Source organism: Sus scrofa, chromosome 14 (genome assembly GCF_000003025.6).
Source record: "Sus scrofa isolate TJ Tabasco breed Duroc chromosome 14, Sscrofa11.1, whole genome shotgun sequence".
Classification (NCBI taxonomy): Eukaryota; Metazoa; Chordata; class Mammalia; order Artiodactyla; family Suidae; genus Sus; species Sus scrofa.
In genome coordinates, this window is record NC_010456.5 from 47,532,606 (window position 1) to 47,550,953 (window position 18,348).

Below are 18,348 nucleotides of genomic sequence, written 5' to 3' on the forward strand. Positions count from 1 at the left end.
AAATTCCAACATGACCTCTTTTCCTAGGTTGTCTGACTTAAGGACCACTCTACTCTGAATCTGGGGGAACAGAGTAGACTGTTTGGGAAAAGGACTTGGACCCTCTCAAGAGCTCTCAACCTCAACTTCTATTTAAGATGTGAAATCCTGGTCCTTCCACACCCAATTCTGAATATTAAAAGCATAATTTAAAAGGATCCAAAATTTTCTCAACTACAAAAAAAAAAAAATGCAAAGAAAGATGGAAATAGGAGTTCCCATCATGGCTCAGTGGGTAATGAACCTGACCAGTAACCATGAGGTTATGGGTTCGATCCCTGGCTTTGCTCAGCGGGTCAAGGATCCAGCGTTGCCATGAGCTGTGGTGTAGGTCACAGACTTGGCTTGGATCCCGCATTGCTGTGGCTGTGGCATAGGCTGGCAGCTACAGCTCTGATATGACCCCTAGCCTGGGAACCTCCATATGCCACAGGTACAGCCCTAAAAAGACAAAGGACAAAAAAAAAAAAAAAAAAAAAAAAAAAAAAAAGGAAATATACCATAATACCAAAATTTTGACTTGCTTACTGCTTGAGGGTAGTACTGTAGACGGACCATATTTGTTTTCCTTTTTCGACAAATGAGTACATATTAAAAAAAAATAGCATTTCTTAGGGTTCTAGTTTTAGTAATATAGAGTAAGCATCGTCTGTACTTCCCCAACTAAAAACCCTGGAGAGAATGCAGGAAGCAACTATCTAAGGACTCTGAAAAATAAGTGGTAGCAGGTGGATTGACAAAGGGAATCGGAACTTAGAGTACAAACAGTCTGGTGGCAAGTCTCCCGTTTTGCTTTTTGCCCGGGTATCTGCTGGCCTGGTCAAAGGCACTGAGAATCCTGGAACCACAGTGAAAATGGAAAGAACGAACTCCAAGAGAAGCCCTGTCTTTCTGGTTTGAGGAGTAGGAAGGAAGGCCCCTTCAGGACAGAGAGTGAGTGAAATCCCCCACCTCCCCGCACCTTTTTTGTTGTTCTTTTCTGATCTAGTCCTGAAATTGGGCAGCAGCAGGGGCAGTGGAAGCCCGGAAAGCATCTGAAACTCTGAGGGGAATGCTTCTGTCTGACCAGATGACTATGGCTTAAAAGGTGTGTGTGGTGGAGGGGAACTCCTTTGGTTTTTTTCTCTCTCCATGCTATCACTTGGTCCCAGGGCAGAACCAGTCATAGAATGTATGTAGCAGAGCAGGGAGACTAAAGATCCTGATTTCTAGCTGGAGAACCAGGGAAAGGGTGGCTTTGAAATCTACAGAGTTTGGGAGAAAACATGGAGAGGAAGAAGCTTGAGAAATGGATTCCTTAGACTCACCACATGCATAGATCTGGTCCTAAACAGTACTACCCTCAAGTGTTCCAATGACTTTAAGAATGAAACTACTATGTAGACCACTCAGATTTCAGATGGGCCCCTGAATGGCACAAGCTTAGGACTGATCTGACTTACATTGCAAAAGTTTTGAAAACCAAAAACCAAACTATGGCCTTGTTAAAAAATAAAATTCAACTGAGTAAACTTTAAAAGATCTTATTGGTTTATTCAGGGATTCATAAATTGGGCAGCATCCAATCTAGCAGATAGGAAGAGCTCTGAGGAGCTGTACAAAATGGAGGCTTTTATAGGCAGAAGGGAGCAGGAATGAGGAAGATATTCAAGGCAGAAAATCGCATTGGTTATTGCAAGGTTTTTTTCTTTTAGGGGATAACAGAAATCTACCAGTTAACCAGTGCTGATCAGATGACTCCTGATTGAATGGTTTAATATTCCATTTCTGAGAGAATTGAAACTATAATTAAGTTTCAGTTTGGTGACGTGGGGCTTAGCATAAGTGACTTCACTTGGGGCCTGCTGTCTTGTTTTTAATAAGGAGGCAGACTAAAACTAATCCTAAATGGATCAATTGCCCCCTAAAGTAAAAACTCAACATTTTCCACGGGATTTAACCACGACCTAGAGTCTCATAATATCCAAAATGTCTAGGATACAATCCAAAATTACTCTACATACAAAGATTCAAGAAAGTCTAAATACTGAGGTGATACAAAGATCCAAGAAATTCTAAATACTGAGGTGATACAAAGATCCAAGAAATTCTAAATACTGAGGTGACCCAAATGTTGGAATTATCAGAAAAAGACCTTAGAAATGAAAAGATAGAAAGTCTCAGCAGAGAAATAGAAGATATAGAACATACTCAAATTAAATTTTTTTAAACTAAGAAAATAATCAAAATTTGAAAATATACTGAATGGCCTTCATAGCACGATAGAGGTAACAGGAGGAAAATCTGTGAACTTGAAAGTAGATCAGCAGAAATTATCTGGGATAAAAAGAATGTTCATCTCTGCCAAAGATGTCTACCCCATTCCCTGGAAAACTGAATGTTTCTTTACATGATAAAAGAAAATTTGCAGATGTAACTCAGGTTATGGACTTAAAAGAGTAGCCCTCAGCTGGCAGGAAGGAAATGGGGTCTTCAACTACAAAGAACTGAATCCAGTCAACAGTCTCAATAAGCTTAGAAGAAGATCTTCCTCAGAGCCTCCCGTAAAAAACACACTTGATTTCAGCCTTTCAAAACACCTTGATTTTGGCCTTGTGAAACCCTAAGCAGAAGACTCAGTCAAGCCCAGTCAGACTTCTGACTTACAGAAATTGTGAAGTAATAAAGAGTTATTGTTTTAAACCATTATTATTTGTGGTAGTTTGTTATGGCAGCAAGAGAAAAAGGATACATTACCCAATATGAACAGCAGCAAGAAGTAGTAAGATATTAAGTAGATTTTGAAAAGTTAAGTATGTATACTGCAATTTCTAGTGCAACCTCTAAAAAAATTATATAAAATTAAAATGGAATATTTAAAAATATTAATAATCCAAAAGAAGGCAGGAAAAGGGAAATAGAGGAATGAAAAACAGAAAGAACAAACAGAAAATAATAAAATGCTAGACCTAAAGCCAAATATCAGTATTTTTGGCTTAAACATATCAGTTAAGAGGCAAATAGGATCTATTAAAAAAGGCTCAACTAGGAGTTCCCATCGTGGCACAGTGGTTAACGAATCCGACTAGGAACCATGAGGTTGCGGGTTCAGTCCCTGCCCTTGCTCAGTGGGCTAACGATCCGGTGTTGCCGTGAGCTGTGGTGTAGGTTGCAGACGCGGCTCGGATCCCGCGTTGCTGTGACTCTGGAGTAGGCCGGTGGCTACAGCTCTGATTTGACCCCTAGCCTGGGTACCTCCATATGCAGCCCAAGAAAACGGCAAAAAGACAAAAAAAAAAAAAAAAAAAAAAAAAAAGGCTCAACTATATGTTGTCTATAGGAAACCCACTTTCAATATAATAGTATAGGTAGGTTAAAAGTAAAAGGATGTAGGGAGTTCCCTTGTGGTGCAGTGGGTTAAGGATCTGGTGTTGTCATTTCAGTGGCTTAAGTCACCTCTGTGTCTCGTGGGTTTGATCCCTAGCCTCCTGGGAACTTCCACATGCTGCAGGCATGAACAACAACAACAAAAAAGTAAAAGTAAAAGGAAGTAAAAAAAAATCATACGTACATACTTAAAACAAAGCTAGAGTGGTTATATTAATATCAGACAAAACAGACTTCAAAAAATTAAGGATAAAGAGACACTGTATATTGATAAGAGTCAATTCACCATAAAGATATAACAATCCTAAGTATATATGCACCTGACAACAAAGATTAAAAATACATAAAACAAATATTAATAGAATTGAAAGGAGATGTACACAAATCCACAAATTTAGTTGGATACTTCAACACTCCTCAGTAATCAACAGAACCAGTAAACAGAAAATCAGGAAGGGTATAAAAGAACTGAAACCACCATCAATCAACTGGACATTTACTGAACACTCCATCCAAAATAACCTTTTTTTCCCTCAAGTGCACATGAAGAATTCATAAAGATAGACCATATCCTACATCATTAAGTAAACATTAACAAAATTAAAAGAAATGAAATCACACATTTTCTGACTGTGATAGAATTAAACTAGAAACCAAAAACAGAAAGGTGTTTATAAAATTTCTAAGTACTTGTAAGTTAAATTACACACTTCTAAATAGTCCCTGGGTTAAGGAAGACATTTCAAGGAGAATTAGAAAATGTTTTGAAATGAACAAAAATGACAATGCAGTATATCAACCTTTGTGGGATACAGGTCTCAAATCAATAATCCAAGTATCCACCTTAGGAAATGAGAAAGAAGAACAAAATAAATTTGAAGCAAGCAGAACTATAGACATAATAAAGAGCAGAAATCAATGAAACAGAAAAGGGAAGAATACAGAGAAAATTAAATACACAAGGTATATAGTTCTTTCAAAAGACTTTTTAAAATTGATACACCTCCAGCCAGACTAACAAAGAAATAGAGAAGACAAATTATCAGTATGAAGAATGAAAAGGTGATGTCACTGTAGACCCTGCAGATAATAAAGATGTTAAGGGAATACTATAAACAACTCCACATGCATAAATTTGACAGTTGGATGAAATGGACTTATTCCTCAAAAGTTACAAACTACGAAAACTCACCCAAGATGAAATGAATAAACTGAATAATCCTTTAACTATTAATGGAAATGAATTCATAGTTAAATCTTTCTGAAAAAGAAGTCTCCAGGCCCAGATGGTTTTACTGCTGAAGTCTACGAAACATTTAAAAAAGAAGTAACACCAACTCATACATCTCTTCCAGAAAATAGAAGAGAACACTTTCCAACCCTTCCTTAACATAATAAAGGGCAACTACAAAAAACCCTATGGTTAACCTTAAAGTTAACAGTAAAAGACTGAACACTTTCTAAGATCAGGAATAAGGCAAGAATGTCTGTTCTTACCACTCATATTCATCACCGTACTGGAAATCCTAGCCAGAGTAATAAAAAAAGAAATCAAAGGCATTCAGATTAGGAAGGAAGAAATAAAAACTTTCTATTTGCAGATGGCATGTAGATTGCCAAGGAATCTCTAAAAATGCTCTAAGAAAAGTGAATTTATCAAGATTGGGATACAAGGTCAATACACAAAAATCAATTGTGTTTCTATATACTAACAATGAACAATTGGAAACCAAAATTAAAAAAAAAAAACAGCTTTTTTACAATCCCCTCCTTCAAATAAAATATTTAGGTATAACTATGTAAATTCTGCCCCAGATAGGTCAACAGATTTAATGCAATTTCAGTTGAAATCCTAGCAGATTTTTTCTTTTGTCTTTTTAGGGTCACACCTGAAGCATATGGATGTTCCCAGGCTGGGGGTCGAATTGGAACTGCAGCCACAGGCCTACGCCACAGCAACAGCAATGTGGAATCTGAGCTGTGTCTCCAACCTATACCACACCTCACGGCAACAAAGGATCCTTAACCATTGAGTGAGACCAGGGGTTGAACCCTCATCCTCATGGATACTAGTCAGGTTCATTACTGCTCAGTCACAACGGGAACTCCACAATTTTTTTTTTATATAGACAATTTGCTTCTAAAATTCACATGGAAAGGCAAAGAAATTAGAAGAACCAAAAAAATTTTTTAAAAAAGAAAACTGGAAGACTTACAGTATCCAATTTTAAGGCTTACTATAAAGCTACAGTAATCAAGAATGTGGTATTGGTGAAGAGAAAGACACCTATATCAAACAGAATGAAGAATACAAAAATAGACATATACAAAAGTGCAAAGGCAGGTTTACAGAGAAAGGACAGTCTTCAACAAATGGAATTAAAATCATTAGACATTCATATGAAAAAATATGAACCCCAAACTAAACCTCACACCTTACACAAAAGGACCATAGAAATAAGTGAAAAATTTGAACTGTCAAGCTTTAAAACAGAGAAAATCTTTGTGCTTTGTGATTAGACAGAGAGTTCTTAGACCTGACACCAAAACAACAATCCATAAAAGGAAAAATTGTTAAGTTGCACTTCACCAAAATTTAAAACTTTGTTCTGCAAAAGACACTTTTAAGAGAATGAAAAGACAAGCTAGACTAGGGGAAAATATTTAAAAATCCACATCTGATGAAGGACTTGTACCCCAAATACATAAAGAATTCTCAACATTCAATAGTGATTAAACAACTCAATTTAAAAATGGGTGAAAGAGGTCACCGAAGAGGAACTGTGGAAGGCAAAACACACAAAAAAGATGCTTAACATCATCAACCATTAGGGAAATGCAAATTTAAAACCATAGTGAGGTAACATCACACACTTATCAGGATGGCTGAAATAAAAAATATTGGCAGTTCCAAATACTGGCGAGAAATGACCTCCCATAGTGGAATGCAAAATGGTAGAGCCACTCTGGAAGTTTGGTAGTTATAAGTTAAACATAACCTTTACCATATGACTGAGGAAATTCCACTTCTAGGTATATATCTAGATAAATGAAAACTTATTTATGTTCATGTAAAAACCTATACACAAATATTTGTAGCAGTTTTATTCAAAATTGCCCCAAACTGGAAATAACCCAAATCTCCTTCAATGGGTGAATGTTAGACAAACTGTAGCACATCCATACAATGGAATACCACTTAGCCATACAAAGCCACATGTGTGAATTTCAGAGACATTACATAGAAAGAAGCCAGTCTCCAGAGGTTACATCTCCTATGATTCTAAGTATGTAACACTCTGAAAAAGGCAAATCTATAGGGATGGAGAACAGATGGATGTTTACCAGAGGCTGGGGTGGGGCAAAGATGTGACTACCAAAGTGCAGCACAGGGAAATCTGGAAGGTGATGGGACGGCTCTGTGTCTGGATCGTGGAGGTAGTTACACAAATGCGTTAAAATACATATAACGTTATATAGGAGAAAGTTAATTTTATGGTATGTTAATTAAAAATTTTTTAAAAATTGGAACACAATATATCCAAATAAATCTCTTTAAAAATGCTTTCAAAGAAATTTTCCATCTGGGTTTTCTCCAAATGGGTTTTTTCTGCTTCGTGGGGCTCTGTCACACCAGCCCTGGTATTTGTGGGTCTGTTTATTCATCTATAAAATGAGATCAGCCTAGAGCAGTGATTTTCCTTCTCCACCAACCTGAAAATGGTACCCCTGGGCAGGTCCTTTGTGGAAGCAGGACTGGGGCAGGTTTGAAGAGAAGGAGAATTTGGCCTCCACAGCAGTTGTGCTTTTGTCTGCCCTATATATTATTTCTCTGAAAAATCTCTGGACTAGAATAGCTGGTCCTGACCCAGAGCCTCAGGCTTCAGGAGTGTGTGTTGCGGGGGTGGCGGGGAGGGTTATGAGTGGGTGTTGAACAATCCTGGATTTCAGGGCCTACTGGTAGGGCCCACTCATTCACCCCTTTGGCACATGCCCCATTGGACCCCGGAGGTTAGTCAGACCCGGGTGTTGGCTCTAATGATCAGTAGTCTAAACAAGGCCCTTTGGAGGAAGCTGAATAGTGCTCCTTGTTCTAGGATTCCCAGGTGGCAGGTGGATTAAACACAATGAGAACTCTGACAAGGCTTCGAGGTCTAGGCCTCCTCCGAGGCTGGGTCTGAAAGGGCTTAAACCATTTCTTTCCCACACAGCATAGCTTTTTGGAAGAGCACTTTGTAAGCAATAAAGAGCTGTGCATGGATGGGGGAAATGCCATCAAGGATGACTTGCTGACCCAGACCAGCAGGGCCAAAGCATTGTTCATGACGAGAGTACCTACCATGAGTGCCTACCATGTGCCAGGCACCCTGCTGAGGAATCGTTGTCTTCACAACCCTGTGGGAAAAGCACTGTCATTGCTTGAATGAGGAAACTGAGGCTCCAAGAGGCCCCAGATCACATAAGCAGGAGGTGACAAGGCTAGTTTCTGGTCTGCAGTTCCAGCCTTCTGAACCTGAGGCTCCATGTCAGGCCCACTCTCCACAAATGCCCCAAAATGGAGACTAATGCCACCTTTCATCAAAAGCTGGTGGGGGACTTTGCTATGTACATAAAAAAGAATTATTTTTAAAACATTTTTTACAATGGAATGCTTTCTTTGAAAACCATCTTATGCATAAGTCCAATCTAGTAAATCAGAGTTGGGCCCCTGTGGTTGAAGGTGGAAGCAGGGTTGGCCCAGGGCCCCTGGAGTACCACCTGAAGGCTACTTATCCAGTAGGCTGGCACTTACTGTGAGAAGCACAGGAGGTGCCATGATGCTTAAGGCTGGCATGAGTTCGAAAGAATGAGGTGGGATTGTGGCAGACTCATTCCTGGGCTAGTTGGTTGGGGGAGGGCTGCAGGATTCCAGGCTTGCCCTGTGTACTGGTTGCTGGTCCATCTCCCTGGCACCACCTGGCTCACCCTCTCCTCTGGTCAGCAGCCATGAGCTGTCACTCACAGGGTGGGAAACTTATCTACACCATCTTACAGTTATTAAGTTGACTCTTTAAAGATATGAATTATAAGGTTAAAAGCTGCAGCATCCTTCCTTTTTTCTCACCCTTATAAAAGGCATCATCTGGTTTTTCTATATCAATGAAAGCGGAATGTCCAAGTACAGATCTCGATGTGGGATCAATGGCAGATCTGTACCTCTGACCCCGGGGCAGGGGCTGGCAGGACGGCTCACAGTGGGATCATGAGGCGGACCTCCTTCTCGTAGATGTCAGGGATCACTCCCATAGGGGAGCTGACCATGTGCACAGTGTTCTTGCCAAACAGCTGGAACTCATAGTGGATGAGCTGCTCCCAAAAGCCATTGTTGGGCCGGATGATGGGCCGGCATGACTTGGTCCACGTGTGGGCATCCAGCAGGGACATGGCGTGGTACTTCATGAGGTAGGCAAGGCAGAGAGCAGCCGAGCGGCTCACGCCAGCAGCACAGTGCAATAGGGTGCGGCCCTGCTTCAGCTCCACACTGTGGATGTGGTCTGCGATGGGGTCAAAGAAGTCACAGAGATGCGAGGTGGGTGTGTCAGCCACAGGCACCTGCATATAGTGGATGTCCTCGTATACGGTGTTTGCCACCTCCACTGAGACGTTGATGACTGTGGTGATGTGGTTGCTGGAGAGCATGAGCTTGTTGTTGGCGGCCACCCCGTTACTGATATACAGGCTGCTGGTGATCTGTGAGAGGCCACTGACTGAGGGCTGCCGGAACTGAACCGGGAAGGCACACGGGGACGCTGTCATCAGGCCGGTGGGTCAGCGGCCAGGGACACAGAGGCTGCATCTCCCTGCTAGGCCGTGTCCATGGAAAACTGCAAGAGAGGAGACAAATGAGAAGTTTTGTTCCCCCAGCTTAATATGTGGCTGCCTGCTGTCAGGATGAGATGGAGCCCCTTAGCTTGGCCCTCAAGGCCCTTGTGGCCCAGCTTCTGCCACCTCTCCAGCCTCCTTGTAACCTTTCCCAAGTCCTGAGCCACTTGCAGTTCCATATGGACACTGGTCCTCTCTGGCCCAGGGCCTTTGCTGCTTTCAGCCCAGAACACCCTTTCCTTATAAGCCTATCAGATTCTGCTCCATTCAGCAGAGAACTGTTGAGCATTGGGATCTTTTGTTTTGTTTTGTTTCATTTTTTGGGGCCAAGCCTGTGGCATGCAGAAGTTCCTGGCTAGGGATCAAACCCGCGCCACAGCAATGACAATGCTGGATCCTTAACCCACTGAACCACCAGGGAACTCCTTGAGCATTGGGATCTTAGCCAAGGGTCACTTTTTGGGAAAACCTCCTTGGACCATATCCCTCCGCAACACTTGATCAAATCCCAGCCCCAGGCCCTATGTACCCTCTTTCCTAACATTTCCTGATCTATGGGTTTTTCCATGATCTATGGGTGAGTTCTCTTGGGATACACTGTGTCTTTCTTCACTCCTACTATATCACCAATGCCAGGCTGCATGTCCCCACAAGTAGGTGCTTAAAAATATTTGCTGAATGAAGAAATGACTCCAACCACCACGACTCTGCCTCCTGAGGGCTTTTCTAGAATTTGGGGGAGGAGCTGACTGCGGGGATAAGGGTGATTTTTAGGCTCTTGCAGAGTAGGGCCAAAGGCTACACAGACAACTCCTACCTGCCCATACCCCAGGTCCAATGCAACACGCTCACCCCAGGTAGGGAAGATGGGGGTAGTTTGTTCTAAAAGTCATGTGAGGGCAATCGAAAAGCCCCACTCCAATTCCACCCAGTTGGAAGTCTAAATGCTAAGGGATGTTCTGGAATCCTCATCATCTGAAAACCCAGGGCCAGAGGACTGAGGGCCCCCAAAACTAGTGCCCAGTGGACAACAGGAGTAGGGGAGACTGCTGTTCATCTCTCAGGGACAAAAAGTGTGCAGAGGAGACACTGCTCTGGAAGGTGAGGGTAGTGATGGGAGCAAAGTCATCTTCATGCTAGTCAAGAAATATTTACCAGGCACATAACAGATGTTGGGGATACTGATATGTACAAGGCAGCCAGGGCCCCCTCTCTCACACAGATCAAAGACTAGTGGGAGATGGGAGTTCTGGCTTTATTGCAGTGGGTTAAAGATCTGGCTTGTTTCTGCGGTAGCGGTTCAATCCCCTGCCCAGGTGCAGTGGGTTAAGGATCCAGCACTGCTGCAGCTCTATTCAATCCCTGACCTGAAGACTTCTACATGCCGTGGGTGTGGCAAAACAACAACAACAAACAAACAAAACTACTGGGAGAGATAGACATTAAAAAGGCAAGGACAGGCACAACAGAGTTAGAAAACAGATAACAGTGCCTACCTTATAAAGACCTTCTGAGGCTTAAGTGAGGTAACCGAGATAAAGTGTTTTAACACAGGGCGTGGAACACAGTGAGCACTCCATAAATAACTATTGTTGCCGCTGTTAGGGAAGTTAAAATGCAGGGCATTCTGGGAAGGAAGAGTAAAGGGATTATTTCAGGCTGGGGCTACAGAGTCACAAAGATCGCCTGAAGAAAACAACATAAAGATCCGAAGAACCTTTAGCGTGAGGGGGGAGGGGCGGGGAGAGGGGAGAAACCGCGACCTAGCAGCAGCTGTTCCATCGTTTTACAGCCTACGAAGCCTTTGGGTCCATCTCCAAACAAACAAACAAACGGACAAACAAGCAAAAAAACAATGGACCGGTGCCTGGAGTTAATATCTCCATTTTACGCATTGGGTTTAAAACCGTGGAACAAAGTCCACCGGTTGAAGGGAGAAAGGCGCCACTTCCAGGGGTGAGTCAGGTAGGTTTCCTGGGGAGTTGGCTTTGGAATGAGCTTCTTCGCCCGCTCGGTGTCAAGATATCGATGTATTACCTCTCTCTCGCGAGCGGAGGTCAGGTCCCTTCAGAAAGCAACCTTGGGCGAGAGCCTCTGGGTGAGAGAAGACTGATCACGAATCAGGAGCCACAATTCCCGCCCGGCTGCGCCCCGGTTTCCATAGCAACGATCCTTGTCAAGGGGAGGAATGGGCCGTACTGGGTCTTCGGAAAAATCCCGGCCTCGTCTCCCCTCCCGCACTCACGCGGTTACCCACCCAGCGATCACGCGACGACCATAGCAGTCCCAGCCGAGAACTAGGGTCTGCTCAGCTCGCTGTAGCCTACTCTAGCGCTCCCAGCCCGTCTCCAAGGCAACGCGCCGGGCCGCATCACGGCAGCCGCCGAGGGACAATCGTGCAGCGTCCGCAGTCTTCCGAGTTCCGCGCGCATAGCCCACCCATTGCCCTCCCCTCGGTCCCGCCCGTCTCCCGAGCAACATGCTTTGCTCAGCGCACTGCGTCTGCGCGGGAGTTCACTCCGCGTCTGCGCTTGCTCACACAGCATGGATTCTGACCGGCCTGCTCTTCCCGGCTCGCCCTATAAGGTGGAAGACGAGAATCTAGCAGTTAGTCAGCAGCCCAGGCCCTCGGTCACATGGAACCTAGGCTCTCCCAGTGCCTATACGGCCGCTGCCCAGGTGACCACCAGTTCTGGCACCAGCCCGGCCTCGGCCTTCTTCTGGCGCAGTAGGCTGGGCAGCCACCCGGAGATTCACCTGGGGTCCCAGCCAAAGATCTGCTTCCTGCGGCCGCGGACTGCGCGGCCGCCTGTGCTCTTCAGGTGCGGCTCGGGTGCCCAGAGCATTCGTCAGAGCCCGGGGCCCCCGCTCCCTCAGCCTGCCGCTGGGACCTTAGCGCCGGTTCTCTAGAGCCTCAGAGAGTTCTTCAGAGCTCAGCCCTTTCTTAGACCCCAGGAGAGGCTGAATTTCCCAGCCGAGGTCTTCGCCCGCCTGGGAGCCCGAACACCCTCAGCCCAGGAGAGGGTGGAATTCCCACCTCCAACCCAGAGAACTGCGAATCGCCCCGGGCCGGCACTTTTGTCTTCCAGGCTTGACGTGTAACCTGAGGGTCCTTAGCCCTCTCTGTCCAAGTTTGACCTTCCTTAGAGCCCGGCAAAGCCCAGGTCCCCTCAGACCTGAAAATTCCCTCCTCAGCCCCTACTTTCCCCAGAGGCCCTGGGAAGGCCCCATTCTCTCAGCCCCAATCCCCACAGACCCCAATTTCCCCTCCCCCTTCCACTTCACAGCCTCCTTATAGCATCCTCCAGGCTCTCAGAGGCCTTACTTTGGAAAACAATTCGGTAAATTCGGTGCACCACTATGTGGTTGAAGTGTTTTGTGTATCTTTAAGTATTTTAGGTCTTTTTTTTTTCTAACAATTTGGGGGACTTTTGTATGTGAGCATCTTTATCTCTAAACTTTTCCATCACCTTTGTCTGTCTTTGCTGTCAGCAGACTACATCTCTGTCCTTGCTATCAGAAGAAAATGTAAATGGGAGATGAGGGGTGGTTGTTCCAGTTTGTAAATGTAAAAACATTCATAAAGCCACGGTTCCAAACTGGCTGAAAATGAATTAAGAAGGTAGTTTCTGTTGTGGCCAGTGGGTTAAGAACCGACTAGTATCCATGAGGATTCGGGATTGATCCCTGGCTTCACTCAGTGGGTTAAGGATCCCAAGTTACCAAAAGCTGTGACATAGGTTACAGATGGACTCTGATCTTGTCTGTGGCTGTGGCGTAGGCTGGCAGCTATGGCTCCAATTTGACCCCCAGCCTGAGAACTTCTGTATGTCATAGGTGCAGTCCTAAAAAGACCCCCCCCTCCAAAAAAAAAGAATTAAGAAAAAAATGTTTAATCCTTCAAAATGCTTGATCCTTTAAAATTGTCCTTTTTTCTATCCTATCAAAATAGTATACACTCATAGAAAAATCAGACAAGCAAAATGAAAGGCTAGAGACAATGACTATTAGCATTTTGGTATATATTGTTCCAGATCCATTCTTATATATGTACTACAACATGCTTACACATTTTTTTGGGGGATGTGGGGGAATGTCACAAAAGTTTTACTATTCTGTAATCTTTTGTTGCCCACCCAAATACACTGTGGGTGTCTGTTTTATTCATAACTGCATAGTATTTTATTGTATAACCTAACCACAGTTTATTCTTTTGCTTCCCTATTGTACATTTAGATAATTTCTAACTTTTAGAAAGAAAATATTAGTAATTATTTTTAAGTGGGCAAAAATATTTAAAGGTATGTAGTTGCAAAACCACTTCATGGTGTCACCAAATTATCAAACAGTGAAAACTCAGTACCTAGTATTGTCCGTTTTTGACCATTTCCTCATTTTGACCAAATTGTTATCTCTAGTTTTGCCTGGAGCGCTTGAGTCCATTCCGACATACTCCTTTCATCCCATTTCAACCTCACACCCTCCAGAGTCTCCTCAAATCTTTGTTTACCCCAAACTTCCCTTACTTTTTTGACTTTTCCCAAAACTTTTCCCTTAGATTTCCGCTGTTAACTGAACTGACCTCTGTCCAAACTCTTTCTTTTTTTTTTTTTCCCTTTCACCTCTCCCGTCTGGATCCCCCTTAGACTTAGGTTTGAGCAGTACCCTCCCCCAACTAAACCCCTGTCAAGTTCATCCCTCTGACCTTGCTTCTTTCCTCTAAGACCTTTGCCTCACATTTCATCCTGCATTTCCTTAAGATGACTGCTCCTGTGGACAGTTCTGTGTCCCTGGTGACACTTCTCTTGTGGATTACCCTGGCCTATCTACATCCTTCTTGGTATGGTTTTTCCTCTTAGCATCCAAGAAACATCCCTTTAGTGCACATTTTCCACAGGAAGAAACCTAGGCCTACTCCTTGCTCACCCATGACAGGGCTGAGTCTCTCTCAAAAAACCTGGGGAAACCTCACTTTCTACTTCAGGATCCCCCAAAATAAGGCCCTGTTCTGGCTCTGGCCCCAGCCATCAAGCGTGTACCACCTTCTCCTACCCTCTCCAGCTTAATGAATTCCAGTGAAGCAGCGGTGAAAAAATTTTTACCCAAGAGCCACTTATCTCGGGTGATTATTCGTGACAACCTCAGTGCACAACGAATCTATGAGATGGAGGTAAAGTCATCACAAGCTTTTGCATTAGAGAGTGTTAGTGGCTCGACCCATGTTCATTTCACTCTCCCCAAAATCCTGGGGGAAGAGCACAGATCTTAGAGGTGATAGGGAGCCATCAAGGTGCTCTAATACAAGCACATTTTACAGGGGAGGTAATTGGGACTCAAGGTTACTGATTTGCCCAAGGTGTCATGACTGTCCCTGGGCTGAGGGAGCCAAGGAGAAGGACTCTGTGTCCCTTGGCTCTTATGGCATTCCCCCTGCCCCAAAGCACATTACCTTTCTATTGAGGGAATCCCCAAATGGATTCCTATTATCTCACATAAAAAGAAGTCTTGGATCTCAGAACTTGAAGTGGCATCAACACAACCTGGCCATTTTTTTCTTCAGGGACTGTTTCCCACTTTCCACACGAGAACTGAAGCTCTTCTACTTTTTGCTTAATGGATGAGAAGGGTTAGATTTGCTTACCCAAAACCCTCCAGAGAAGAGGGAAACCATAGCACCAACCCTGATTGATTAATTCATTAAGTGTATCTTTAGAGCCTGCTTGGGACAGGCACTATTTAGGGCACCCGGAAGAGGCTAGTGAACACAGTGGACTCTGAGAATGTACTCATTTCTTCCAGCATAGCAGGCAGCCCAAAGTTGAGCTGTCACTCCCTTCTTGACTCATTTGAGCCTCACTCCATGTTCCAGGACGAAATTTTTTTCACAATTTTTTTTTTTTTTATCTTTTTGCCTTTTCTAGGGCCACTCCTGCAGCATATGGAGGTTCCCAGGCTAGGGGTCTAATCGGAGCTGTAGCTGTCAGCCTACACCAGAGCCACAGCAACACAGGATCCAAGCCGCGTCTGCGACCTACACCACAGCTCATGGCAACGCTGGATCCTTAACCCACTGAGCAAGGCCAGGGATCGAGCCCCCAACCTCATGGTTCCTAGTCAGATTTGTTAACCACTGCACCACAATGGGAACTCTTTTTTTTTTTTTTACAATTTTTTTTTTTTTTTTGTCTTTTTAGGGCCACATCCACGGCATATGGAGGTTCCCAGGCTAGGGGTCGAATCGGACCTGTAGCTTCTGGCCAGCAATCCAGGATTTGAGCTGTGTTTGTGACCTACACCGCAACTCATGGCAATGCCAGATCCTTAACCCACTGAGCAAGGCCAGGGATCGAACCTGCATCCTAATGAATGCTAGTCAGATTTGTTTCTACTGAGCCACGACAGGAACTCCCCCAGGACCAAATCTTGATGGGCCTATGGGATTCTGACTTTGAAAACAGTGGGAAAGTCATACAAGATGGTGCCAGATCCACTTAAGTGTCACTTAATGACGACTAGAGCCCTGGGTGTTTTTTCCTCTGCTAAACTTCTAGTGGGGTGGTGTAGTAGAAATAGGGTGGCCTTGAACTTGGGCAGGCCAGCTTTGTGTGAACTTGGGGAATTGCTTTTCCTCTAGGATTCTTTTTCTTATTTTTAAAATAGGATCTATTAGGATCCTCTCACTTGTAGGTGGCACAAACTGAACTTGAACCAGTTCAAGCAAAATTTGAACTAAAAAGTTGGGTCATGGCCCCATCTATGCTCCAATCACTGTGGTCAGGTAGTGTAGGATACTCTGACTGGCCCAGGATGGGTTGAGGGCCAACAAGTGGGTTTGGGGATATTGTATCTCTGATAAATGGGGTGAGGATCTGTGAGATACAACTGGAAACTCCCGAGCTGGCTTTATGTGTGCCATCCTCCAGCCATCCAGAGATCTCTTTTGAAATCTGTATTGGGTCCTTACATGTTTTAAGTACAAAAGGTCCATTATGTATTCTGTTCAGGAAACTGAGACTGAGAGAGACATAGTAACTTCACTAAGGTCATACAACTTTTCATTGTGGAATCGCAAACCCAGGTCTGACTGATGGTGCAGGACCTTCTCCCTTAAGGACAGAGACTGTCTTTTCTGTGTTTGTAGACCCAGTGACTTGCTGAGGGCCCAGCTTGTAAGAACTTGGTGGATTTGAGAGGCCTGAGTGGCAGCATGATTGTGTTTCTCCCTCCAAAGTGCTCCATTAGTGGAAGAGGCAGCTTTGGCTAGGCTCTGATTTCTCAGGGCCTCCAAGAAGGCAGCTAAGATCTAGTGTCCTGGGAATCCTCTGAACAATGCTCTGAGAACCGTGGATGATGGCTAGTGTCTCTTCATCTATGGCCACAGTTCTCAACCTGAATGGCTTTCCCCCTCAGGAGCTTTGGCAATGTCTGGAGTCATTTTTAGTAGCATGAGTGACAGTGGGGTGGTGCTACTGGCATTTAGAAGCCGGAGGTCATCCCCCAACCACAAAGAATTCCCTGACCCCAAAATATTAGTATTGCCAAGGTCAAAAGGCCTTGATCCATGGTAAAAGTGAAATCACTCTCTGCCCTGGTTAGAAATATCTGGGCATGTGTTCCATCTTCCTGACTACATTGTCCTTACTAAAGACCTGAGGCTGATTGTCCTTAGTATCTTCTCCCCAGCTAACTCATTGGAATAAGTAAATGAATAAGACAAAGGACGTGCCTTCCCAAAGCTTATAGTCTTGTTAGGGACAGGACAGAAAAGAGAGAAGAAATAAGCAAAGTTCAGTGTGATGTAGGGAGTGTTCCCAACTATATGTGGGATCCACAAAGTGAGTGACAGGGACCGGCTGATAGGAGTTAAGGAAGGGGGTGAGCAAGATGCACCCTTTCCCCTCCTCCCACACCCCCTCCTCTTTCTGACCAGTCTTCAGATAGAGACGTTAAGGTCAAAATCAGGCTCTAAGGCTGCAGACTGTCAGAAGGTACCATAGACACTATCTAGCTTGATGCCTACGCTTTACAAATAGGGAAACCAAGGCGCCCTGTGAGCCGAGGTACTTACGAAATATTGGGTCCAGCTGGTCCCTTCTCCACCCTTATATCAGTAGCACAGATGCCTCTCTTACTGTGAAGTAGCCTCTTCATCCTAACATCACCTCTGTTTTTTGTAAGATAAGAGCTTCTGACAAGACCAAGAAAAAGATGGGCCACTTGTATGACCACTTGAAAAAAAAATTCATGACTGACCAGCTCAGAAAGCTGGGGCGCTGGAGACGGGAATCCATGAATATTCGGCAGTACCTGGATAGTATCCGGATGTACAAGGTCGAGTTAAAAACCCAGCTGAAGAAGAGCAGACGGCCACCCTAGTCAAGAAAGAGTGACCCACCTCAAGGCCATGACAGCACAGGGCTGACAGGAGAAGAGCTGGGAAGCAGCCAGTCTACACCATCGTAGAACAACAATAAACCAAGACCAGTGGACAGTGGAGCACAAAACCCCTGAACAATTCTAATATTTCTTGCTCCATCCCATCCCCTCTTTTCTGGTAAGAGTCCTGTAGCTGCCCAACTAGAAAAGGGTGAATTAAGCCAGCTTCCAATGTTAAGGCATAGAATGCCCTTTGGTCCCCACGTGTCTGAGACCTTTGATGGGAAGGTCTCAGTAATGCCTTTGCCTGGCATTCCAGTGGTGAGGAGTCAGGGTGGGGCATCAGGTAGACCTGAGATAAGGGTTATTTCCGCCATCCTTAGCTGTGTGACTTGGTAATGTCTCTGAGCCTCTATTTCCTTATCTAAAAGAATGGGGTAGTAGTGAGGGAACCTGCCTCCAGGAAGTGGTATGAGGATGTGAGTGCATGGCCAAGGGCCCACACTCAGTGGCTCTCATCACGATGCCTCTGGTTAGCTTCAGCCTTGCCTGCCCTCACACCCACCCTGACCTGCCTGCTGTCCCAACTATACCCGACGGTCCCCACATTGTGTCTTTACTTGCGCAGCCCCATCACCTAGAGTGCCTCTTCAGCCCCCCATGGGCTTTGGGAAGCTCTCTTCATCTTTCAAGGCTTATCTCCGT

At 44.5% G+C, this 18,348-nt stretch overlaps 3 protein-coding genes across 7 annotated transcripts in view; 2 read left to right on the plus strand and 1 right to left on the minus strand.

Moving 5' to 3' along the window:
- SLC35E4 (solute carrier family 35 member E4) overlaps positions 1-17,552 on the plus strand; it is a 31,556-nt gene extending 14,004 nt beyond the window's left edge. The window contains exon 4 of the mRNA XM_021072952.1: positions 17,446-17,552. The gene's annotated coding sequence lies outside the window, so the exon portion shown is untranslated. The remainder of the gene's footprint in view (positions 1-17,445) is intronic.
- On the minus strand, positions 1,547-18,348 carry DUSP18 (dual specificity phosphatase 18). 5 transcript variants are annotated; one of them, XM_013983071.2, is made up of 3 exons: positions 11,525-11,686; positions 10,764-10,894; positions 1,547-9,269 (listed from the first exon to the last, which is right to left on the minus strand). In XM_013983071.2, exon 3 carries the CDS (start codon positions 9,199-9,201, stop codon positions 8,635-8,637), a length of 567 nt encoding a protein of 188 aa, XP_013838525.1. In that variant the 5' UTR covers positions 9,202-9,269; positions 10,764-10,894; positions 11,525-11,686; the 3' UTR covers positions 1,547-8,634. The 5 variants fall into 5 exon arrangements, with proteins under 5 accessions (XP_013838525.1, XP_005670906.1, XP_020928612.1 ...); XM_005670849.3 differs by having other exon boundaries at positions 11,305-11,679; XM_021072953.1 differs by lacking the exons at positions 10,764-10,894; positions 11,525-11,686 and adding an exon at positions 17,336-18,348.
- Positions 11,779-17,643, plus strand: C14H5orf52 (chromosome 14 C5orf52 homolog). The gene is made up of 3 exons (XM_021073685.1): positions 11,779-12,089; positions 14,329-14,442; positions 17,451-17,643. Exons 1-3 carry the CDS (start codon positions 11,812-11,814, stop codon positions 17,641-17,643), a joined length of 585 nt encoding a protein of 194 aa, XP_020929344.1. The 5' UTR covers positions 11,779-11,811.